General features: G+C 40.1%; 1 protein-coding gene across 1 annotated transcript in view; it reads right to left on the bottom strand.

Moving 5' to 3' along the window:
* Positions 1 to 25,665, bottom strand: part of DUSP16 (dual specificity phosphatase 16) — a 97,067-nt gene that overhangs the window by 42,775 nt on the left and 28,627 nt on the right. The window contains exons 2-3 of the mRNA XM_033222832.1: positions 8,856 to 9,448; positions 7,524 to 7,662 (exon numbers count right to left, since the gene is read on the bottom strand). Of these exons, the coding sequence (XP_033078723.1) occupies positions 7,524 to 7,662; positions 8,856 to 9,083 (367 nt within the window). The 5' untranslated portion in view covers positions 9,084 to 9,448. The remainder of the gene's footprint in view (positions 1 to 7,523; positions 7,663 to 8,855; positions 9,449 to 25,665) is intronic.

Below are 25,665 nucleotides of genomic sequence, written 5' to 3'. Positions count from 1 at the left end.
TGACTACTTTACCTCACATAGCTATGCTCTTTTTGTTGTGGTGAGAACACTTAAGACCTACTCTTTCAGCAAATTTGAAGTATACGATACATTTATTGTTAACTATAGTCACCGTGCTGTACATTAGGTCTCTAGAACTTACTCATCATGTAACTGAAAGTCTGTACTCTTTATGCAGCATCTCCCCATTACCCCAGTCCTCTAGCCCCTGGTAACTACCGTTCTACTGTTTTTATGAGTTTGACTCTTTTAGATCCACATGTAAGTGATACTATGCGGTATTTGTCTTTCTGTGTCTGGCTTATTTCAATTAGTGTAATGTCCTCCAGGTTCACCCATATTGTTGCAAAATGGTAGGATTTCCTTCTTTTTTAAGGCGGAATATTCCATTGTGTGTGTATGTGTGCATATCGCATCTATTTTTAGTCTGTTTTCAGTGACTCTCAGTCATTGTAGGTTTTTAGACACAAGAGCAGTCAATTCCTTAATAATTGGTATACTTTGACTGAAATCCACTAACTTCAATCTCATTGACCAAATGCTACAGGATTCGAAATGGAATTACTGATGTTTCCCTTCTCCAGACAAAGAAGAAGAAATACCAAACTAGATAACAGAATTGATTATAACAGCACAAACAGCAAAATCCGTAACCAGGAAGATCAGGTTCTATTATACTTGCATGAGGAAGGACAGTAATGAATTCCATTAAACCAAAACTATACATTTATTACACAGAACGGTTATCAGAATCTAGGTCCTTGTTAAATTGAAAATGTGTAAAGAGTCTAATACATTTTTGTTCACTTGTAGGTCTAACTACAATAGTAAATCCAACTCAAAACAAAGAAATGAGTATTTGGTCTTTAACCACAGCAAACATTAATCGAAGACCTTTGCTGTGTTAATAAATGGTATCCTCTACCCTTATTCACAGCTATACACCAGCATAACAGAGAGTAGACTTTCACTTGATGATCTCTTCTGGCTAACATAGGTTAATGCTTTGAAAAATTTTATATACAGTATATTTTTATAGATTGCTATATTCTATAAAATATGAAGAATATGACGGAAATTCTCAAAAAGACTGAGAAAGAGCTATTACAAAAAGAGCCTTTCAGAATAAGCCTGATCTGAAATGCACACCCTTGATTCCCAATCTAGCCTCCTGACAAAATTCCAGAAGACTGGAATGTCTTGTGGATATGGGCCTTGGGCAGCGAGAGCTTGGGAGAGTCACTCAGCAGCTCTGTTATTTTCCTCATTTGTAAATGAAAGGGCTGAAGTCTGTGGTCCATTTATGGTTTTCTCCCCCAATTGCCATAGGGTTATCCTGTACCGCACCACAGGACAGAAAGGAGTGCTGTGGAATTAATAAGCCTGGTGGAGCCCTTTTGCTTTTACTCAGGCTATAACCGGGGAGAGAGAAGGACATAGTAGAACAGCATTTTTCATATGCAAGTTGATCTTTATTTCTACTAAATTAACCCATTTACTCTCTTTACCGTATGTCAGCATAAAATAAAAGCCCAAATTCAAACGTTTTCCTTTTTTTCACATATATTTACTTCTATTCAGGCGCTCTTAGAAATAGACAAGTAGAATAAACTGATAAATAGTGACTAAGTAAAAGCCAAGAAATAAGTTTATTTTTCAGAGAACTAGTTTTCTGCAGGTTGTTGAAAATACCAAAAAACGTTGCTCAATAAGTCAATGTTGGCAACTGATTTTTTTGGTTTTCAAACTCATACTGCTAAGTTTCTTATTTTTTTAAAGGATAGTCTTTTAGACTATTGATACAGAAATTTGGCATCCGTTGTCTAACACAATCCTCATAATAAGGCAAGCGTTACTATCTCCTTTTAGGAGATGAAAAAATACAAGATAATTCAGGTTAAATGACTTATCCAAAGTTGCCATAAGGAGCAGAGACACACACACACAGAAAACACAGGCTACAGCTTTGACCCCTAGTCCATTGTTCTTTCCAGCTTAAAGGGATTTCCTCAATGCAGATGTTAGATCACCTAGGGAATGGGTGTGGGCACGGCACTGAGTTGACCAGAAGACTCTGAAGCCTTCTGCAGATGCAGATATAGATGCTGTGCTCAGGTAACACCTTTACTTCTAGGACCTAGTTTTTCTTCCCTCCTGCTCTTTTCTGATCCTTTTTCTTTGGTCGATATCTAAGGTTTAGCAGTAACATGAAAGGCATTACCAACCCTTGAAAATGGTTCCCTTTTTGGACTCTCCAATCCCCATCTCTCTCCTTCCGCTCAATCTTAAATCTCGTATCTGCAGGAGAAAAAACAAGGACAGGCCCGGCACATGGCATACAGCATGGCTCTCTTTAGCTCTAGCTTGTATAATTTCTTTTTTTTTTTTTTGGAGACAGAGTCTCGCTCTGTCACCCAGGCTGGAGTGCAGGCGCAATCACAGCTCACTACCGTCTCAAACTCCTGGGCTCAAGTGAGCTTCCCAAGTAGCTGGGACTACAATTATGATACCACCGCACCCGGCTAGTTTTTTAAATTTCTAGTAGAGTTGAGGTCTCTCTCTGTCGGCCACGCAAGTCTCAAACTCCTGAGCTCAAGTGATCCTCCTGCCTCAGCCTCCTAAAGTGTTGGGATTACAGGCATAAACCACCATGCCTGGCACCTTGTATAATTTCTATACCCAGATTACCTATTGCTCCCATGAAGTTGGTCTTCTCTGCGTTTATGACTTTTTATTACAAGTTCAAAATATAGTTTAGCAGACACAAAGGACTTTATCAAAAAGAAAAAATATATATTCTGTCAATATTTTCCTACAATTCTATTTAACATACTTAAACTTTTCTGAAATATTCTCAATCGAATTAGATTCTTTTCAAATTATTAGAAATCCAGTAATTTTTTTAGTCAAATAGGAATTATAGCATTTTTCCCTTACAAAAGCCCATCCTAGGTTATAAAATCATTATTATGATACATTGATATCACACCCATTTTGTTACTCTATTAATATGCTTTTTTTTTTTTTTTTTTGAGATGGAGTTTCACTCTTGTTGCCCAGGCTGAAATGCAATGGTGCGATCTCGGCTCACCGCAACCTCCACCTCCCGGGTTCAAGCAATTCTCCTGCCTCAGCCTCCCGAGTAGCTGGGATTACAGGCATGCGCCACTACGCCTGGCTAATTTTGTATTTTTAGTAGAGACAGGGTTTCTCCATATTGGTCAGGCTGGTTACGAACTCCCGACTTCAGGTGATCTGCCCACCTTGGCCTTCCGAAGTGCTGGGATTACAGGTGTGAGCCACCGCACCCGACCAATATGAATTCTTAAGTCTTAATTTCAAAGAGGGTTGTGGGGAATATACACAGGTCTTTAAATTGTGTTTATTCAATAACTGACTTCAAAATTGAAAAAAAAGGGGAACAATGGTTTGCTATTACCTACCCATTAATGGTAATAGAGAACTTTTTTTTTTTTTTTTTTTTTGAGACAGAGTCTCATTCTCTCGCCTACGCTAGGGTGCAGTGGTGCGATCTTGGCTAACAGCAACCTCTGCCTCCCAGGTTCAAGCAATTCTCCTGTCTCAGCCTCCTGAGTAGCTAAGACTACAGATGCGTGCCACCACGCCCGTCTAATTTTTATATTTTTAGTAGAGATGGGTTTTGCCATGTTGGCCAGGCTGGTCTCGAACTCCTGACCTCAGGTGATCCACCCACCTCGGCCTCCCAAAGTACTGGGATTACAGGCGTGAGTCACCATGCCTGGGCAGTGATGGAGAACTTTCTAAGGCATCCAAATTTGTTTTTTTAAAGATGAGATTGCTACTGATAATTTTTTTTCTTTCTTTTGTTGTTGTTGTTTTTTTTAGAGACAGGCTCTCTGTCACCCAGGCTGTAATGCAGTGTTGTAATCACAGCTCACTGTAACCTCAAACTCCTGCTCTCAAGCAATCCTCCCACCTCAGCTTCCCCAGTAGCTGGAAATACAGGGGTGCACCACCACACCCAGCTGCTATTGACATTAAACCCTTTAATCCACTGGGAGTGAAACAATGCTATGGTTTGGTTTGACTTGGTTAGTTTATTTACCAATGACTAAATTTAGCAATCAATTCACATTTACATTTTAAAAAGTACAGTAATTATTCTGACTGTTCTCAATTAACATGAATTCAAGAACTTGTATCTTCCTATGAGTGAAGGTAGATTTCTAGGGTTGTTAGCTCTTTATCAAACACCAGTGTTTAAGGACCACACAAAATTAGCATTGTTTACAGCAGCATTTTCATCAGATTTTAATACCATCTTCACATCTACTTATATAGATGAAGAAAGTTTCGTATTAGATATTTTCCATCGCAGCTATATATTTGCTTTATCAGAATAAATACACCTTCCAAATCATTTATTTCAAAACAATCCGAAGTTTTCTCTACTTTCAGGCTTCATCACTGCTTAATACGCTTATATTCTAAACTAATAAATCATAGGAAATAGAAACAGTATAAAATCTTCAGGTAAGCTAATATCAAAATATTTACTGAAAACTTAAGAAGGGCTAGGTCTTATGGGAACACAAAGATACACAAGACCTGGTCCATGTTAAGGAACTAAGTCCACCGCATTCCTGTAGAGGTTCCCCAAATCCCACTTCCTCCTCCTTCAGTAATCCTTCATTTTTTATGACCATGTAAGCAGGTCCTCCAGGTTGGTGTCAGTCTCCTCTTGTGTGAAGGAAAGAGCTTATCAATTTCTTGGGAGTCCTCTTGTTCCCTTGTTACCCAGTCATTCTTCTGTGGGTAAGGTAGCCCTGAGAGTGTGAGTAGATGTGGGGCCACAATTCCTCACTGCCACAGCTAATGACCATAAAAACCATCTCACATATCTGATGCTTTCTTTTCTCAAGGTGGCTGAAAGTTCTAAACTGACAGAAAAATTATTCCAAGAAACTACTCTGTCTTTCTATTACCATGTCCAAACGAGACTGACAAAAATCTCCAAGTGCTGAAAGTCACAGGGACAGTCTACAGTGAAAATCGTCTCCAGTGACCTCGTAACTTACGGTAGCCCGTGAGAAACTAGCGCGCTTTTCAGTTATTTCTCCCCAACCAAAATATTTAAGAAACTTTTGTCAATGTGTCCTTCTGTCCCACATCCCTGGCTTGTCCTCTGAGCAGCTGGACCTTGGCAATAAAACAGTTTCCCAAGAATTGATGGCCAAACCTTCTCCAATACTGTTATCCACTTACCCCAATGATCTACCTACCTGAGGAACAAATTCACTAACCAAGAGAATCCCCAATTGCTTTTGGATGACTGGGAAGGCTTCTAATCATCTAGAATCCCCTCTGAGGTGTCACAAGAAATCCAGCCGCTCAGAAACTCCCGAACAAGCAATTCAGACCCTGAAGTCGCCTCCTAAGCTAACAGAAACATCAGATTCTGGAGGCGAGGATGAAGATATCATGCTACTAATACAGTTAAAGTGGCTCCTGGCGCGGCCTCCACGGACTTTCCTTTAGGCCTAAGAAACACTTCCTGTATGAAACGGGGATGTCAGGGTGTTCTGACTCAGTGTGTCATACCACATGTCCCTAGAGTTGACATAGCTAATCAGGCAGTCCTGTTTCTTCCTTATTGCCCAGTGAGTGCCCCTCCCAAGGCTACACAGGATCGATAAGAACCTTCCCAGGTAACACAGGAAAGCTCTTTGGTAAAGGAGTAACGACAAGTAGCTAAAGCACCTGTGCTAGAAACTCCATGTGAGCTCACTCCTCTGGGGGGTGTCTACTTGACCGAGATGTTCAGTAAGGGCTCCCCGTAGGGTAAAAGTGTCCCAAACAAGAGCAGGGTGGGATAACCACTCTGTCACGAAGGACATCTTGGTGTATTGCTTCTTTAAGAAAAACTCTGGCTGGGCGTGGTGGCTCATGCCTGTAATCCCAGCACTTTGAGAGGCCGAGGCAGGCCGATCATCTGAGGTCAGAGTTCGAAACCAGACTGGCCAACGTGGTGAAACCTGGTCTCTACTTAAATACAAAAATTAGCCAGGCATGGTGGCAGGTGCTCGGAATTCCAGCTACTCAGGAGGCTGAGGCAGGAGAATCGCTTGACCTGGGAAGCAGAGGTTGCAGCAAGCCAAGGTCGCGCCACTGCACTCCAGCCTGGGCGACACAGCAAAACTCCATCTCAAAAAAAAAAAAGAAGAAGAAGAAGAAATACCCTGATACCCTGATCCCATTAACAGGATTCCAAGGTAAAGTCCCTCATGCAGTGGCCATGTGAAACATGTAATGAGTTCCTAAACTCACCACATTCGTTTAGTGAAATGCTAATAATAGTTGTTATATTTAACACACTCATACTCCCAGTAAAAGAATGTGTCTATCAACAGAGACAGAATCTAATATTACAATTCTCAGTTACAGACTTCTGAAAACTACATTCTAAGACAAGCTGGCTTCACTTAAGAACACTAATTGAAAGATCAGACGGAATCACAGCATAAATGAAAGGTATACAGATAGACAATGAAAAAGATGGAACTATCCTGGTTCTTAGAGAACTGAGGAAAAGCTTGTGAGAGAGAATGGGAGACATGGAAATCTTATCTAAACCTGCACAGAGTTTAAAATTATTAACACACCAACAACTAATTAATCTTAATATTTTGTTTTTCTTAGATCAAATGTTAAAGAGCACTCTTGTCTATCATTGAAGCTGAATCTGCCTAACACAGCAGCTTTATGTTAAGGTTATTGTGTGCTGTCAAACTATATTCCCAGGGAAAGGATTTTCATTTGCAAAACGAGAAGCAAAGGATGAACAGCCTTCTTTGGAATTTGATGGGATTAACTCCTACGATGCCGTCCTTCAGGACAGATACAGAATATTTGGTCCTTCCCACACATTTTATAAAATCATCTGGTTGCTTAGCATTTCTACGTTGAGACTTTTTTTAAATTATAAAACAAATAAAAATACTCAAGTAACTTTTAAAACAGTTCCCCTAATTACCAGAAGAAACATTCTGCACACATTCTCCCCCTATTTCATTGTTCATAATGCCCAGAAAGGTGACCTTATCTCTGGAGTCCACTCCAACTATAAATGTTAAGAGTCTGACACTGTAATATTGGTCTGGTTCTTGCCACAAAGATGGGAACTAACAGCAGGGGCTGATATGTTCATCATTTGATGTTCTGATATTACAGGTGAATGGAAAAAGGCAGACAGAAGCAGCTGGCTTTGAGCTATCCATACGGGTGTGCAAATCTGTGTGGCACTACCAGTTAATACCAAGTGAAGAGGCACTTGAGCTAAGTCAAAAATACACTGACCCATGTGGAAGAATGATATAGTATTCAAGTTAAATAGGACAGTGATATCAATCAAAAGCTATAAATAAATCATTTTACACAGCAAAGTTGGGATGATCTATTGGAACGTGAGCTCACTGTGAAATATGCTTACTCACACAGCTCAACAAGATTCTGAGTCCTTTTAATTCCATCACGAGCCTTACCTGCAAGCAGGTGAACAGAGTTGAAGCTCTTCTCCAGTTTACCCAGAAGTACAGTGAGAAAACAGTCAGAAGAGAGAGAGGCAACATCTTGGGAGCTTTGATCGTAAACTACAACCTTCTGACTGCAATCAATGTCAACCTGAAATGCAAACATGAGGCTTGTTAGGAAAAGAAGGTGAGAAATGTAATCTCAAACTACTGCTTAAGATCTCACGTTTAGGCCAGGCGCGGTGGCTCAAGCCTGTAATCCCAGCACTTTGGGAGGCCGAGACGGGTGGATCACAAGGTCAGGAGATCGAGACCACCCTGGCTAATACGGTGAAACCCCGTCTCTACTAAAGAATACAAAAAACTAGCCGGGCAACGAGGCGGGCGCCTGTAGTCCCAGCTACTCGGGAGGCTGAGGCAGGAGAATGGCGTGAACCCGGGAGGCGGAGCTTGCAGTGAGCTGAGATCCGGCCACTGCACTCCAGCCCGGGCGACAGAGCCAGACTCCGTCTCAAAAAAAAAAAAAAAAAAAAAGATCTCACGTTTACCAGTGTTGAGGCAAATAATTGCTTCCTGTTTTCAATTAATAATTTGAATAAAAATGAGATGTAGTCAATTTACGGATAGACAGCATACAAAACTCTTAAAAACCAAAACTGATGCTATTTCTGTGTAGGTGGTCTCACAATTGCCTGGTTTTAAATCCTTTACACTATAAAACGGTAAAGCTCAAAATAAACCAAACAATACGCAAATAAACATAACCCTGGACCTAAACAAACTTTTTAAAAAATGACTTTTACAGCCTAACAAAGATATCAGTTGTTTATTTAAATTAAAACATGAGCTCATTTGTATTAGTGAAGAAAAAAACAGCCTTCCTCACTACACAGACAACATTTTAGTATCCCAGGAATAACTTTCCTTGAAGATAATATCATTAAGTCTTGACCAGTGTTACCACATGTGTTATGACATATGAAAAGCACCCCTAATAATTAGTTCCTACTTTCTTTCCAAAGAACTTGAAAAGAATGACTTCCTTTCAGTAAATTTGCAGATAATATAAAATAGTGTTTAATAAAATAATTTTAGCAAGCCACAAGAAAATACAGCACTTGTCCAAACTAAAGCAAGTTAATCCTTCTGCATAGTTTAGAAATATTATTAAATGTGACAATATGGACAGCAAATTATTTTGAGGTACCACAAGGCACCAAAATTTAAAAAGCAACCAAAACTTCCTCAAATTACTTTCTCTACTTAAAGAGGAGGCTTCAATTAAAATTATTCCCCATTCAGTGTGTCCATTTATTTTAAAAAGGCAAAAAGGAAAGCATTTACCTTATGTTTCGCTGAATGCTGAATGAGCTCTGTAATTAACACTTTGTCCTGTTGCAACCTTCGCTTCATAAGCTTGGAGCAGTTGATATTAATGGCTTCCAAAATGTGGGATGTATTGTATTCCACAAATGGCCGGCTATCAATTAGCAGCACTTTTTCCGTTCCACTTTCCAGCAGAGCCACCAACCTCTCAGTAACAATTTGAGTTCCAATCATCTCATGGGCCATGACAACAATAAGTCCTCTTTTCCCACCTCCTTCTTTAATTTGCCACGATGATGTAATGGTGGTGTGCTCAAAGGCTCAGCCACTCCATTGTACTAAAAGTGTATGAGGTCAGGCTGGTGGTGACTGGCAAAAGGAGAGTTAAACCCATTTTCAGCAAGAGCCCTCCAAGTGAATGTCTCTTTCTCTTTCCCGTTGATGTGCTCTTGCAAAGGACTCCGTCCACAAAGCAGCCCCTCACATTTGATTCATAAAGAGATGACTGGAATAACCATTCCACAACAAAAGATGCTTTGGGGCAGCCAGCGCATTACATCATTCTTTACCTTTGCTCCCGCGCTCCAACAGCTTTACACTGGACTGAAAGCCTACGCGGAGAGGGAAAGACAGAAAACAAAAACGTGAGGTCAAAAGAAGAAAGAGTGTCAGATTAGAGAGAGTGTATGATTCATAATATTTACTCCATTAATCTAATTCCACACTTGATGCACTGCTTCATTTGAACAAATAAAAAGGACAAATTGGTATGGCTTCAGAAAAATGTACTAGTGATCATTCCACTTTACCTCAAAATGTAAAAACTCAAAGAAAACAAAACAAGACATATCATGAATTATAATCACCTAGGGCTCCGAACTAAATGACCTGTAGTATGGAATTAAAAGGGCTATCAAAAGCTGCTTGAAGTATTATTCCAAATAGTTTTCCTATATTTTATTTGCTTATTTATTGAAACCCCACAAAGAATAGCAGCTGAGGACCAAGTTAGCAATCCTGTCTTATCAGGACAAAAAAAAAAAATCTTTTCTGAAATGGCTTGAGAATTCCTGTCGTAAGTGGGTAGGCGTATATGTGTGCACATGTGAGCTCATGTGAGTACCAGGGCGCAAACAGCAGCCTTTTAAAATTGCCCTCATGGAGGAGAGAAGATGCAGGAAAACTGGAAGTTCTATAAATTTCAGCTATCTTCTAAGGAAGAGGAAGGACAAAAACAACTGATATGTTTGTCACAGCAGCTGCTGAGCTAGGACTGTGAAGTGCTGAAGCTCACAACCATGACCCTAGCATGTCTCCTTCCGGAGGCCGCCTCCCTACCACCAAGTTGCTTAAGGCCCTGTAAGCTTATCCTTCACTTTTTCCTGCTTCATTCTTCAGAGAAGTACTAACTCCTAGTCTTAAAAAAATCTCACCCCTTAACCTGGAACTCTAAGTTAGCAACCCAGACATACAGAGCCCTTAAAGTTGGACTCAGTGCTTTCCTTTCTTGCCAAACTCCTTTAATCAATCACTTTCTAATTAACACTAGTTGAAGTTTTGTGCTTATTGCTTGGACTTCACCTTGACCTTCAATACTCTCAGATTCCTATATCCCCTGGTCCATCTCTGCTTATACAAAATCCTCTACTACATAAAACTACATGTCTACTTCTGGCATTGAACTTCTAGAGGGTAAATTTTTTTTTTTTTTTTGAGACAGGGTCTTGCTCTGTCACCCAGGCTGGAGTGCAGTGGCACAATCTCAGCTCACTGCAACCTCCGCCTCCTGGGCTCAAGTGATTCTCCTGCCTCAGCCTCCCAAGTTGCCGGGACTACAGGCACACACCACCATACCCGGCTAATTTTTGTACTTTTTGTAGAGACGGGTTTCACCATGTTACCCAGGCTGGTCTCAAACTCCTGGGATCAGGCAATTCACCCGTCTCAGCCTCCCAAAATGCTGGGACTATAGGTATGAGCCACCGCACCTAGCCTAGAGGGTAACTATTTGATAGCAAAAGTTTATTATATTTCTTACTTCTACAGTACTTTGGACATAATATACTCATTTATTATTATAGTAGGTAAATTCTTCCTTGTTCCAAAAACAATTTAAGACTCTAAGTAATTATTTGATTAGCTGATTTCAGATCAGGATGTCAGAGCCTTTAAAAACCTTTAGGTCATGTTTCCTAATTCTGTACTTACAAATTAGAAGCTAAAGCATGGAGACAGAAGGGGGAGCATGATATAAAGAGATGCAGCTTTGTCATTTATGTATGTAACCTTGGACAAATCACATAACCTCTCTAAACCACAGTTTCTTCCCCTGCAAAATGTAGACATTATTGTCTCTTCAAATTTTGGTCTGAGGACAAAATTATCTAATTTATTGAAAGCTGGTAAGTAAAAAAGCAACCATGCATCACAGAGAGACAGGAGGAAAAATATCCTATAGATGCCAATGGCAAACAAAGCTGGCTTGCATCTGGCATCTAAAAGACATCACTCACAGATAAAAACAGATGTAATTCCATCCTCCTGTAGTACAGCTGCAACCAAATTGTGCCCTTTCTCACAGAGGCTGACACACAGGGAGTTAGAAGGCACCCGAGACACTGTCTCAACTACACCACATTTTACAAACCAGCTCCATTTAATACATTATATGTCCATTTCTTATTTTCCAAGAAACAACTTTCATTAATGTATTATTTTCAGTATAGTTTTATGGCAATGAAATACAAAAGTCATCTCTCTTTTTTTTTTTTTTTTGAGACGGAGTCTCGCTCTGTCGCCCGGGCTGGAGTGCAGTGGCCGGATCTCAGCTCACTGCAAGCTCCGCCTCCCGGGTTCACGCCATTCTCCTGCCTCAGCCTCCCGAGTAGCTGGGAGTACAGGCACCCGCCACCTCGCCCGGCTGGTTTTTTGTATTTTTTTAGTAGAGACGGGGTTTCACCGTGTTAGCCAGGATGGTCTCCATCTCCTGACCTCGTGATCCGCCCGTCTCGGCCTCCCAAAGTGCTGGGATTACAGGCTTGAGCCACCGCGCCCGGCGTCATCTCTATTTTCAACGGAAGGAACTATAAGAGAGAATTTGTCCTAGTCAATCCACTAATAAACTTCTGCAAAGCACCTACCAAGGCCATACCACTGAATCAGGTTCTGCCTGCTCAGTGACAGAATTCATGGCAATGTAAGGTCCTGTACTCAGATTGTCTGATTCCCAAACCAGGTCTTCTACTACTAGGTTACCCTGTTTTCCCTAAGTACTTGTTCCCATAATGGAACTGGACTGGGAAAGAATGATGCCAATTGTCCACGAGGGTACCCAGGTGGCACAGAAAGTGGAAATCCGAGAACAAGAGCAAGTTGATTCCAACAATGGCACTGGGTCTCTGAGTCTGATTGACTCCTCTCAAAGAGATAAAATCCGGATGGGGCAAAGCAGTTATCTGGGTTAGCAGATCAAGGGACAAAAGGAGGGAGAAGACAGCAAACATGCAAAAGTTGAATTAGAAAGTTCTCATCTGTGCTTCCCCTCAGCCAATTCTCATAAACCCAAAGACAGGTTACAACAAACAGTTCTACAGAGCAGAAAATGTCATTCTTGCCCAGAGAACCAGAGTGTAGTTACAGATACAAAAAGACCCTTTCCCTGACCAAGAAAGGACCTGGTCAAAATGACTCTAACCTGAGAATGTAAGTGATGCACAGGGGTGAAAGTGAATGAGGGTGAAGTTACATTCTTTCAGTGCTGTACTGAGGCCAGCTGGAGTCCTCCTGGTAGGACTTCATGCCCAACGTTTAATTTTCTGTAGTCCTAAATGGGTGAGGTGAGAGGCAGAGCCCTGCCAAGGGATCATGGAGGGTAAAGTAACAATGGCCTTAATCTCTTTTATTTACACAGTTAGAGAATTTTGGTTAAATCCCCATCACTGGCTACAACTCTAATTTTAAAAATTTCTCTGTATTTACTGTTTTGTTTTCAAAATCCTTTACATTAGGTAACATTTGAAAGATGACAAGAGAATATTTTGCTTGCAACATCACCAAGCTAACCTTACCCAGAATTTCTATAAGTCAAGGGGAATAAAAATTCTTACAATGAACCACAAAGGCCCAAGTCCATAGAACAAAATCCAGAGTAGACCAGCTTTGCTATTTATCTATTTATTTAGCCAAATGTTAAAGTTTTAAATACTTTCTTTAGATTTTTAAATAGGTAATATATTCATATGGTTCAAAAAACAGTCTAAAAATGTATACATAGTATGAACATGTACAGTTTATTGTGTCACTTATACCTCAATAAAGATGTTTAAAATTGCCATGATATTGAAAATTTAGCAAATACATTTAAATGAAAAAAAACTAAATATATTCAAAATCCTTCTTCTACCATTATCCTCCACCTGTCTGGGTCCCAACCCTGCCCTCTAACTGGCAACAACTTTTGGCAGTCTCATCTAATTTATTCCAAAGATTTTTTTAAATTAATACAGAATAAAACACAAATATATACACTTTTCCTTCTCTTTTGTTCAAATGGTTACACAGTCTAGACACTGTCTTGCATCTTGCTTTTTCTTTCACTTACAGTACTTGAATCTGATTTTTTTCAACATTGAATTAGAAAATGAATCACTCTATTTCTATGGGCCTTGCATATATGCATGTCTGGAAACCTAAATAAAACATGTAGAAATTCTTTTTTTTTTTTTTTTTTGAGATGGAGTTTCACTCTTACTGTTAAGGCTAGAATGCAATAGCACAATCTCGGCTCACCGCAACCTCCGCCTCCCTGATTCAAGCAATTCTCCTGCCTCAGCCTCTCCAGTAGCTGGGATGACAGGCATGCGCCACCACACCCGGCTAATTTTGTATTTTTAGTAGAGACGGGTTTCTCCATGTTGGTCAGGCTGGTCTCGAACTTCAGACCTCAGATGATCCACCCGCCTCAGCCTCCCAAAATGCTGGGATTACAGCTGTAAGCCACCGCGTCCGGCGAAATTCTTAAACTTAAAAGATAACTCCAGCTGGGCATGGTGGCTCATGACTGTAATCCAAGCACTTTGGAAGGCCGAGGCAGGAGGATTGCTTGAGTCCAAGAGTTCAAGACCAGCCTGGGCAACACAGGGAGACCCTATCTCTACAAAAATTAAAAAATATATGTATACACACATATATAAAATTTCCCCCCTAAAATTACATACCAGAGTACCTAGAAGCTGACAAGTAATTCATAATAGTGTGCTCAAAAGGTTAGCAGATTAAATGCTGGGAGTCACCACAACTGGCCTGTTTTATGACATCTTATTTAGAGAGTACCCTCTATACCCACTCTGGCTTAAAAGAAAATTAAAATGTGATGGTGAACATTCATGAAGTTATGGAAATTATCTTTTAAAGGATACCCGAAAGTCAGCAAGGCAGTATTTATCATACTGAAGACTAGTAACCTTAATCACGGCTACTACACAAAAAAACTGCAAAGTATCCCAAGTTCAAAATAAAGGTTTTAAAAGACTTTAGGAATAAAGATAAACGGAGTCAGCATCTTAGTATAACAAAATGACTATCCAGATCATGGAATAAAATCAGCAAATATCCTAAAGAAATACCATTTCTGGTATATTTTACCTTTCAGCAAATGATTTATGTTTTATATTTTATAACATTTAATGTTAACACAAGTTGTATAACAACTTTCCCCCTTTAATATACAATTTTTTCTGTGTTTTCATATGTATTTTTATTTAGATTCCATTTGGTTACCTATGGAAATGTATCTACGACTATAACAGAAATCACTGGAGTTTTATTTCTTGAACTTCACTCTATAACCAACTCTGCACAAATACGGTATATCAATGAGGTATGCTACTGAATAAGTTATGTTTAAGAACTGTAAGTCTAAGACTGTTTTTATGTTAAAGTGAACAGCGGGGGCTTGTTTCAACTAAAAGAACAACATAAAGTCTGAATGTATAAAACCAGTATTTGCCATTAATTACTTAAAAGGAAAATGTTTTGTTTTGATTTTTATTACTTGTAGCCTTCAAAATTTGTGCCCAGCCAGAGAATCCTTTTTTTTTTAAGATTAAGATTATTTTTAAGTGATTGTATTAAGGATCTTCTTCTGCTTCCCAGATGAGTTTTCTCTTCAACTTCCCAAACATGATCCTGGGTTCTAGGTCAGTCATACTGACACTGACTATATCCTACTCAGAAAAAAAGTGATAATCTCTCACGCACGCAATTTCTTTCCTTCTACCCATGGGTTATTTTCTGCTGGCAGCAATGGTTTCATCTGCTACTGCTACTGCTGCCCTAAAACACCCACTCCCAAGGCCTGCATCAAGGCCCACAGCAGGGAATAGGGCTCCAGGAGGAAGCGGGGGGTCCCACTCAGAGAGGCACAACTCCATTTTAAATATTTTCTTTTACAAAGAGAAATTATCAGGGGAAGAAAAAGGATCCCATGGCTATGGGGTGCTTAATAGGTCTGTCGAGTGAGGAGAGGGATTTAGCTTTATTTGGTTGGGCTAGAGCTCAAGTTCAAATTCTCAGTTTACAGAGAGGATGTAATAAGGTGAGAAGTTTACTTTTATTAAACTACAAGCCTGACTTAAATTTTTCCCTCCAATAAAACTGAAGAAACAGGCAGAAGATACGCTGAAATGTATTTCAATAGAGCCCTAAATACAGGCTTTCAATAACAGGAAAAACTTAACCAATCAAAAGGGAAAAAAGGAGGCTATCATATCTGCAAACAAGAACTCCTTAGACTTTGACTGCCTCAATTCTACACAGATTAAAGCAACTTTATCTCCCAAGCTGTGGGTTAAAAGAAACTTGATAGAAATTCTGAGGTCTGGTATTTGGCAAATATATTCAATAAAAAAATAAAAACAAACACAAAAAACCACCCTCACCAAAATCAAGGAAACTACGAACTGGTGCAGCAAATCACCATGGCACGTGTATACCTATGTAACAAATCTGCACGTTCTGCACATGTACCCCAAAACTTAAAAGTATAATTTAAAAAAATAAAATAAAGCTACGAACTTAATGTACTTTTTAGCTGCCTATTAATGTCTGATCATATTTCCTTACCCAGAAATTGAGGACACATATTCTGACAAGTGATGGAAATAATGAATTAGACTGCTTGAAGCAAAACGATTTAGATGATACTAGACCTGGAGACAGCAGTTATTCGCACCGTAGAACCCAGTTGCCTCACACTGACACACCGCACTGTTCAAAGCCACCACTCCAATCAGAGGTGCAGGTTGTTTACATACATCTCAAGGACCCACAGATAAAGGCTGGAATAGCAGTCAGCCTTCAAAGACCACCTATAATGCCTGTGCTTTTAGGCACAGGCCAGCCCAGGCAAAAGCCAAATCTGTGAGAAGCCTTCACCAAAGTTTCTGCTCAGGGCAAGGAGCACTCCCCTCTTGGTATTGGCTCAATCAGAGCTCCTGTCTTTTTCTTAGTACTGCTTCCTGTTTATGATCGCCTGTTTCACCAGCTTCCTCTTCCCTGACACACCTGAGCTCTCCTCCTGCTTCCCCCTCCCAACCTTCCTCTTTCCCTCTGCCACCCATGTATATATCCTACACACACTCCTCCTGGCCCACAGGCTCCCTCACCTACCTCTCTATACTTAACGCTTCCTCCAGACACCCTGCCTGAAAATGCAGGACCCTACCCACTGAGAGAGGGGCTGGTGTATGGAGGTGGTCTTGGGAGGGTAGAAATGGAGGATCCCTGGATGGAGTTACTGGGCAAGAGGAAATATAGCCAGGGATTGGCTTAATCTGAGAATTGAGGAGAAAATGTTTCAGAAGGGTATTTTCAGAAAAGGTAGGCTGGAGGCAGGAGAAGGAAGATTTAAAACAAGCCAAACAGAGGTCAGATGGGGATTAATTTGTGCATCCTGGTTTTCTTGAACATCTGCCAGAATCACTATAATTCATCAGGCCTACTGTAACTAATTCAGTCAACTAACAAGTACTTATTTGGCACCTAATATGTGCCAGGCACTGCTGTGAAAATGTAGTAATAAATGAAAAAAGTATTCATTATAAGTTATTAATGTACTGCCTGGTTATAAATTAACAAGGCAAAAATTATTGCCCTTATGGAGCTTCTAATTTAGTGATGGGGGATACAATCAACAACAAAAACAAAACATTTCCTATGATAGACGCTGATAAGAACTAGGGAGAAAAAATAGAGCAGGGAACAGCAAAGGGTGTGCGGGGGCGGCTGTTAAAATTGTAAGCAGAGGCCGGGTGTGGTGGCTCAAGCCTGTAATCCCAGCACTTTGGGAGGCCGAGACGGGCGGATCACGAGGTCAGGACATCGAGACCATCCTGGCTAACACGGTGAAACCCCGTCTCTACTAAAAATACAAAAAAACTAGCCGGGCGAGGTGGCGGGCGCCTGTAGTCCCAGCTACTCGGGAGGCTGAGGCAGGAGAATGGTGTAAACCCGGGAGGCAGAGCTTGCAGTGAGCTGAGATCTGGCCACTGCACTCCAGTCTGGGCGACAAAGCGAGACTCTGCCTCAAAAAAAAAAAAAAAAAATTGTAAGCAGAGTAGTCAGAGAAGGCCTTACCTTGACAACATGAGAGAGGAGAGAAGTAAGAGACTGAGCTATGTGGATACCTGGAAGATAGTAGCTCTCTGGGGCCAGTGAATATACTAGTCAAGATAATGCTGAATTGGGCAAATGCCAATATAAGATGTGGCAGGTGTTCATGCTTTGTTCAGAACTATGGTTATATCTATTGGAAATGATGCATTTCCAGGAAACTGAACTTTTGTTTTTGTTTTTTGAGACAGGGTCTTGCTCTGTCACCCAAGGCTGGAATGCAGTGCCGTGATCTCAGTTTACTGCAACCTTCACCTCCTGGGCTCAAGTGATCCTCCCACTTCAGTCTCCCAAGTAACTGGCACCACAGGCATGTGCCACCACACCTGGCTAATTTTTATTTTTTGTAGAGATGGGGTCTCACTGCGTTGCTGACTCTAGTCTCAAACTCCTGGGCTCAAACAATTCCCGCACATTGGCCTCCGAAAGTGCTGGGATTACAGGTGTGAGCCACTGTGCCGGTCAAACTTTTTAAATTAACGGATAAGACTATGTATTTATCATGCACAACATGATATTCTGAAGTATATATACACTGTGGAATGGTTAATTCTACTAACAAGTGCATTACCACACACAGCCATCATTGTTGTGACAAGAACATTTAACATCCACTGCTTGAATTTTTCAGGAATACTATATATCTTCATTAACTGTGGTCACCATGCTGTACAATAGATCCTTGAACAATTTTCTCCTAAGTAATTGTTTACTTTCACCAACATCTCCCCAGGGTTCCCCTCCCTACTAACCATTCCAGCCTCTGGTAACCATTCTACTCTCTACTTCCATGAGATCAACTTTTCAGCTCCCATATATGAGTGAGATTACACAGTATTTGTCTTCCTGTACCTTGTTTATTTCACTTAACATAATGTCCTCCAGGTTCATCCATGTTGTAGAAAATGACAGGATTTCCTTATTTTTTAAGGTTGAATAGAATTTCATTGTGTACATATATACCACATTTTCTCTATTCATTCATATTTTGATAGACACTTAGGTTGATTCCGTATCTTGGCTATTGCAAATAGCACTGCAATAAACACGGGTATGCAAACATCTCATTTTCTTTACTCAGTAGTAGGATTGCTGGATCATATGGTGGTTCTAGTTTTAATTTTTTTGAGGAACCTCCATAGTATTTTCCATAATGGCTGTAAATAGTTCACATTTCCACTAACAGTGTGTAAGGGTTTTCCTTTCTCCACATCCTTACCAACACTGATCTTCTGTCTTTGGACAACAGCCATACTACCAGGAGTGGAATACTATCTTACTGTGGTTTTAATTTGCATTTCTCTGATGATGAGTGATGCTGAGCATTTTTTCATAGACCTGTCGGCCATTTGTATGTCTTCTTTGAAAAACGTCCATTCAGGTCTTTCGCCCATTTTTCAACCAAGTTATTTGCTTTCTTGCCATTGAGTTGTTGGAGTTCCTGATGTTTTTGAGGTATTAACTGTTTATCAGACATATAGTTTACAAATATTTTCTCCCATTCTGTAGGTTGTCTCTTCACTCTGTTGACTGTTTCCTTCGCAGTGCAGAAGTTTTTTAGATTGACACAATCCCATTTGTCCATTTTTGCTTTTGTTGTCCATGCTTTTGAGGCAGGCAATTGAACTTTTAGCTTCAGTGTGAATATGTGTGTGTGTGTGTGTGTGGTGTGTGTGTGTGTGTGAAAGAAAATTGAGTACAATTTCTTCCTTAAAACTACAGAGAAACTGTGGTTCCTATACAGTGCACTTCTTGGCAAAGAAATGAAAAGAAATACTGTAACAAGAAAGACTACTATTAATGTTAATATTATACAATTTTTTCAACCCCACAAGTGTGTTGTATCTACTAAGAGAATCTTAGTTTTACAACATGGAATGTAATAAAATACCAAAGACATGTTAAGCAAGATATATGTGTGAAAAAAGTCTATACAACAAGGAGGTAGTTTAAAGGATCTTTACATTAAAATTTTTTAAAATGCTTTCAGGGTTCTCTCCTTGTCAGAAGGATCAAACACTTAACATAAGGACTTTACAAGTTAGATTACTGTATTGAAGGGGTTGATAACACTAATATAAGTTTATAATCTTTATCTATTAATATATGCACCGCCTCTTTAGTCCACACCAGCCCCATTGTAGTGGAACAATAAAATTCCACTACATGAAAGATATAGTATACTTTGTTGACAAAGAACTAATTGACTAAAGGTATTAAGACCAGAGTAAACATCTGAACAATTTGGAACACAGTCTAATGGGAGAGGGGTTATAATTTAATTTTTCCAAAGAGGACTGGAAGGCTCTAGGAGCAACGGACTGGAATGCAACACCAACACCAAACCTCTCACCCACCTGTACTCAAGCTTAAGCTCACAATAGTAATACTCCAGAAGTTAACCTATTTTAAATCTCTTAGTACTAAAATAAATAAAATCAGAATGCTGAACTACATTCTCCTGAAGATAATTTCAACATGGCTCACAAGAATAAATTCAAAGTGACTTATAGCCAGGCGTGGTAGTTCATGCCTGTAATCCCAGCACTGTGTCCCAGAATTTTTCCAATGCCACAAGTGTGTTGTATCTACTAAAAGAATCTTAGTTTTACAATATGGAATGTAGTAAAATATCAAAGACATATTAGGCAAGATATATGCATGAAAAAAGTCTATACAACAAGGAGGTAGTTTCAAGAATCTCCTTTAAACTACTTTTGGGAGGCCGAGAGGGGGTGGATCACTTGAGGTCAGGAGTTCAAGACCAGCCTGGCCAACAGGGCGAAACCTCGTCTCTACTAAAAATACAAAAATTCACAAGACGTGGTGGCATGCGCCTGTAATCCCAGCTACTCGGGAGGCTGAGGCAGGAGAATCGCTTGAACCTGGGAGGTGGACATTGCAGTGAGCCGAGATTACACCACTACACTCCAACCTGAATGAGAGTGAGACTCCATCTTAAAACAAAAAAACAAAACAAAACAAAACAAAGTGACTTACAAGAAAGTGCTTTATCTTTCAGTTAAAATACATATGGAAAATACTGGAAAAGACCTAGATGTATAAGAAAGGGACAGACTGGCTTAAGTAACTTATAAATTATGATAAATCCTGCAACATCGTATACCACATTTAAAAATGATGGTGTAAAAATATACTTCTTGACAGCCAAAGATGGTCATGATATATTGAGAATAAAGTCAAGTCTCAGAACAGTTAGGTAAAATAGAACCTCAAACACCCACAGGCATACAAACACACACAGGATGGATATGTATAAAACATAGTAATAGTTTTACTTAGGTAATTAGAAGTAATTATCATATTCTTTTCCATAACCTTGGAAATTATGAAAAATATTAATATAGGTCATGACATACATTCAGACCCAGGAACTAGTACCAGGTCCTGCTGTACTCCTTCTTCTCAGGATCATTATAAATTATAAATTCAACATTATAAATGTTAACAACATTTAACATTATAAATCTTAAATGTATAATGTTATAAATTTAACACTGTAAATGTTTCGGGGTGCAAAGGTTAAGCTTAAGGTTAAGAAGCTGAGGACCAGGCACAGTGGCTCACGCCTGTAATCCCAGCACTTTGGGAGGCCGAGGCAGGCGAATCACCTGAGGTCAAGAACTCGAGAACTACCTGGCCAACATGATGAAACCCCATCTCTACTAAAAATATAAAAATTAGCTGGGCGTGGTGGTGCATGCCTGTAATCCCAGCTACTTGGGAGGCTGAGGCAGCAGAATCACCTGAACCCGGGAGGCAGAGGTTGCAGTGAGCCGAGATCGCGCTATTGCACTCCAGCCTGGGTAACAAGAGCGAAACTCTGTCTAAAAAAAAAAAAAAAAGAAAAAGATGAACAAATGTAAAGTATGGAAATTGATGTTTACCCTCAAGGTAAAAGCTGAAATGCTGCTTCACAAAAGGACTTATAAAGAATCCTTTATTTTAAACAGCAATAATGTTTGAGGGGGTGGGGGAAGAAAAATTAAAATTTAAGTCACATGTTTATGACTATGAAGCTGGACTTCAAAAGTAGGTCAGTTAGGGTATGACTCTTATAATACAAAAGTTTATTTGGCATACAAAGGATTTATAGCTAATGTATTTTTTAATTATATTCACTATCACTTGCAAAATATCATTCAATTTATAAAGTTTCCAAAATAAACCTGTTTAAAGTGTCACAAATGCAACACAGGATGACTCTCATTCCTCTCACTTGGAAAAGTGCAAATTCCTCTAACAAAGTATATGCAATGGCCTCGTCACTATTCTCAGCTCCTAAGCAGACATGCACAACAAGGTTTGAACACATTCCAGGCGTGGCCTTCAAGCCCGGACCACACCTGCTTCCAAGGCCCTGTGGCTAAAAATAACTCTGGGGCCTCAAAAATGGGACATCGGCCAGGCCCAGGGGTAGCTGCAGGCCCCTTGCTCAGCTCCAACAGCAAAAGCAGGAGCTACAAAAACTCTAAAATCACAAAACACTCCACCACAGGCTTCCTTCTCTCAGTCTCTGTGCCGGTCACCTACAACCCAGGCCTGCTCAGTTTCTTTGCTCCATGAGGCCAAAACTAATCCTAGGAATTTAGAGACAAGTGAGGTTATTGTTTTTAAAAAACACTGTAGACTAGGACTCAGGAGAGCTTGTTCCTAATTTCAACTCATCTACTAAAATGCTAAAATGGCATATACAGTGTCACTTGACATTCCCCAAGTCTGTGTTTTTCCTACTTGTATGATGAGCAATTCAGTGATCACTAATATCTAAAGATTATTTCACTTAGAATAAAAAGAGATTGCTGTAAGTGTGCCTCAGTTCTTAGCAAAGTCTCCTAACAGGGACAGGGCTGATTTATCATTAAGCAGTCATATTATGGTGTGAGAGTTTATTCCCTACAACACACAAACTAAAACGGGTAACTCTGGGGTAACTGTTCCAGATAATTCCTTTTGTGACAGGGGATTTTCAAGGCTTGCTCTGAGCAACTATTTCCACTTCTCTTCCAATCCCACAGTATGCAGGAGACCCCATTAGGGCTTGTTACTCCACCAGGTAAGGGAAAAAGAAAGGGCAGCCAGGTAGCAGAGGAAGATGCAGCAAGAGCATCACTGTTCGTTCACTGCAGGGTCCTAGGCTGTGCTAATTTAAGTCATTGCATCTGTCCGCACACTTCCCCCTGCTGGAGCCCTGAGAGTTAATGATACCAGGAATCTGTATCAGGGACAAAGTACCACAAAGTGACAGGCCAAGACCTAGGCTGAAGAATCACAGCACTACAGGAGAGCAAGGACACTAAAGGCTAGCAGAGTAGCCCCAGACGGGAGCCGGAACATTCTCTGTCCTCATCTGTTGGTTACTTTTTCCACTTTGTCCTTTTCACTGTTCATATTTTTCTATAATTCTGCTCCATCACATCACCTAACTGTAGTTTCTATACCCTTCTTTAGTCCTTAGAGGCTTTGCTGTTTCTTCATCCTCATATTCATCTTAATTTCTCTCTTCATGATTATAACCAAGCCTCTTCCTGTCTGATGTTAAACTCTTATCATTAATTCATTTTCCATTTTTTGAGGGGGAACTGCCAAGGCCCTTGATGTACTGCTATTATAACAAGTAATATTTTCCAGACTGGTTTGAGACAGTCACCCATGAATTCAGGTGTTTTATCATCTATCAGCCTTTAAAATCTTTGATTTGTTACTCTAAAAAAAAGTTTTTCGACCGGGCGCGGTGGCTCAAGCCTGTAATCCCAGCACTTTGGGAGGCCGAGACGGGCGGATCATGAGGTCAGGAGATCGAGACCATCCTGGCCAACACGGTGAAACCCCGTCTCTACTAAAAAATACAAAAAAAAAAAAACTAGCCGGGCGAGGTGGCGGGCGCCTGTAGTCCCAGCTACTCTGAGGCTGAGGCAGGAGAATGGCGTGAACCCGGGAGGCGGAGCTTGCAGTGAGCTGAGAACCGGCCACTGCACTCCAGCCCGGGCGACAGAGCGAGACTCCGTCTCAAAATTAAAAAAATAAAAAAATAAAAAAAAGTTTTATTTTGGAGGACAGAGGTAAAATTTTTCCAGTTTGATGTTTCATACATGGTTGGTTATACTAAGTAAAGATTATCAATTCAATATTTTACATTTATATTAGCCCTTAAATACGTGATGTTTCAGATACTAAGCCAGACTTTCACCTAAGCCTCAACAGGAAAACACAAATTCTCAGGATTTTCACACTAGATTATTTAGAAAACAAACAAGATCTGAATTATTTTATAATCTAGTGCTCAGATTCTAAAAGCAGAAAGTAAACTCTGCACATGTGGAAAAAGCTGGCTTCATCAAGAGTCTGCCTGGCACATTAGGACGGACACCTGTGCCAGTGCTCAGCTGCTCAGTCCTGCCCATCCTCCTCCACCAGCCTTGTGTGAGCCGTTAGTTCTCCTTACCTTAGCTCCCAGTAACACTATTGTCTAATTCTTTAGAAGGGTTTCCCAAACAATCTTAATAGCAAAACAAGTAGTAATGGGTTATATCCCATAGAAGAAGAGAAATATCAATGAGTCTAAGGGGAAAAAAACTTTTTTTTTTTTTTTTAAACAAAACATCTGCTTCTACAAATCAAAGTTTGAGAGAATGGTGTTTCTATCTGCTATTCTTTTTGATTTTATTTTTTCTTTTTTAAGAGGTTATTCTGTCATCTTTACATAGTACTATACTTGGCCCTCCATACATTCTGGGTGTGATGTCAGTTGGGTTCAGGCACACTACCTGCAGCAGCAGCAAACACATTCCCATCAAAATTCTCAGTTTCCCACTCTAAAATACCAATATGTCAGTGTTGAAGTTAAATTAGGTTTCTAACCCAACGCAGGGAAAAACAGAATAGATGGCAAGTCCTTGATATTAATTAGTTGAGTAAATGTTGAAAATGACATTTTGAACCAATATAAAAAGATAACATGCCGGTGGGATGTCCAGCAAGTCAAAGAGAAAGGCTTCCTGAAAAATGTAAATTTCAAAGAGAGTTTTGAAAGAAAACAGGGACATGAACTGTCAGAGACAAGAGAGGAAGATGATTCCAGATGCAGGAAACGCATGAGCAAAGGCAGAGGGATAACACCCTGTATGCAGGCTTTCCCAGCTACAGATTATATCAGCAAGTAACAAAATAAGTTGGTGGAGTAAAAGGGGCTAGATGGTAAAGTATCCTGGAAGTCTAAAGCTACCTAAGCCACTGTAAACTTTATGAAAATAACATAAGAACATTACTAAGAGAATTTCACTCTGGTAACTCTATTCAGAATGGACTGAGGTGAGGAGAGAAGAGAGGTAAGGAGATAGTACCACACAGTTTTAGTTGCCTATGGATGCACTCAGCCTAGAATGGTAACTATAAAACCTGAGAGCCAAGAGATTGTTAATAGTCTAAATCCAAGGCAGTGTACTTGGCACAAAATATACCCTTATTATACGTCATGGGCACTGAAAGTACCCATGAAAATGGCTATCTAGACTACATTATTGAATTATTCCACCATAATAATATCTAAAAATATCTCAGTATCTTATTCTGTCCTGGCTTCAGATAAGCTAATGTAAAGAAAAATGAGCACTATGTACAGGCTCAAGTTTTACTAATTAGGTCACTGTTTATAAACCAGAATAATCAGGCATAATAAAAGGCTGAAATAGGCCGGGCACAGTGGCTCACGCCTGTAAGACCAGCCTGGCCAATATGGTGAAACCCTGTCTCTACTAAAAATACAAAAATTAGCTGGACGTGGTGGCACATGCCTGTAATCTCAGCTACTTAGGAAGCTGAGGCAGGAGAATTACTTGAAACCAGGAGGCAGAGATTGCAGTGAGGCAAGATCGCTGCCATTGCACTCCAGTTTGGGCAACAAGAGCGAAACTTCGTCTCAAAAAAAAAAAAAAAAGCCGGATGTGGTGGCTCACATCTGTAATCCTGATACTTTGGGAGGCTGAGGTGGGCGGATCACCGGAGGTCAGGAATTCGAGACCAGCCTGACAAACATGGAGAAACCCCGTCTCTACTAAAGACACAAAAATTATCCAGGCATGGTGGTGCATGCCTGTAATCCCAGCTACTTGGGAGGCTGAGGCAGGAGAATTGCTTG

Source organism: Trachypithecus francoisi, unplaced genomic scaffold, assembly GCF_009764315.1.
Source record: "Trachypithecus francoisi isolate TF-2019V2 unplaced genomic scaffold, Tfra_2.0 Lachesis_group11, whole genome shotgun sequence".
NCBI classification, from domain to species: Eukaryota; Metazoa; Chordata; class Mammalia; order Primates; family Cercopithecidae; genus Trachypithecus; species Trachypithecus francoisi.
This window is presented reverse-complemented; position numbering and strand designations above follow the sequence as displayed.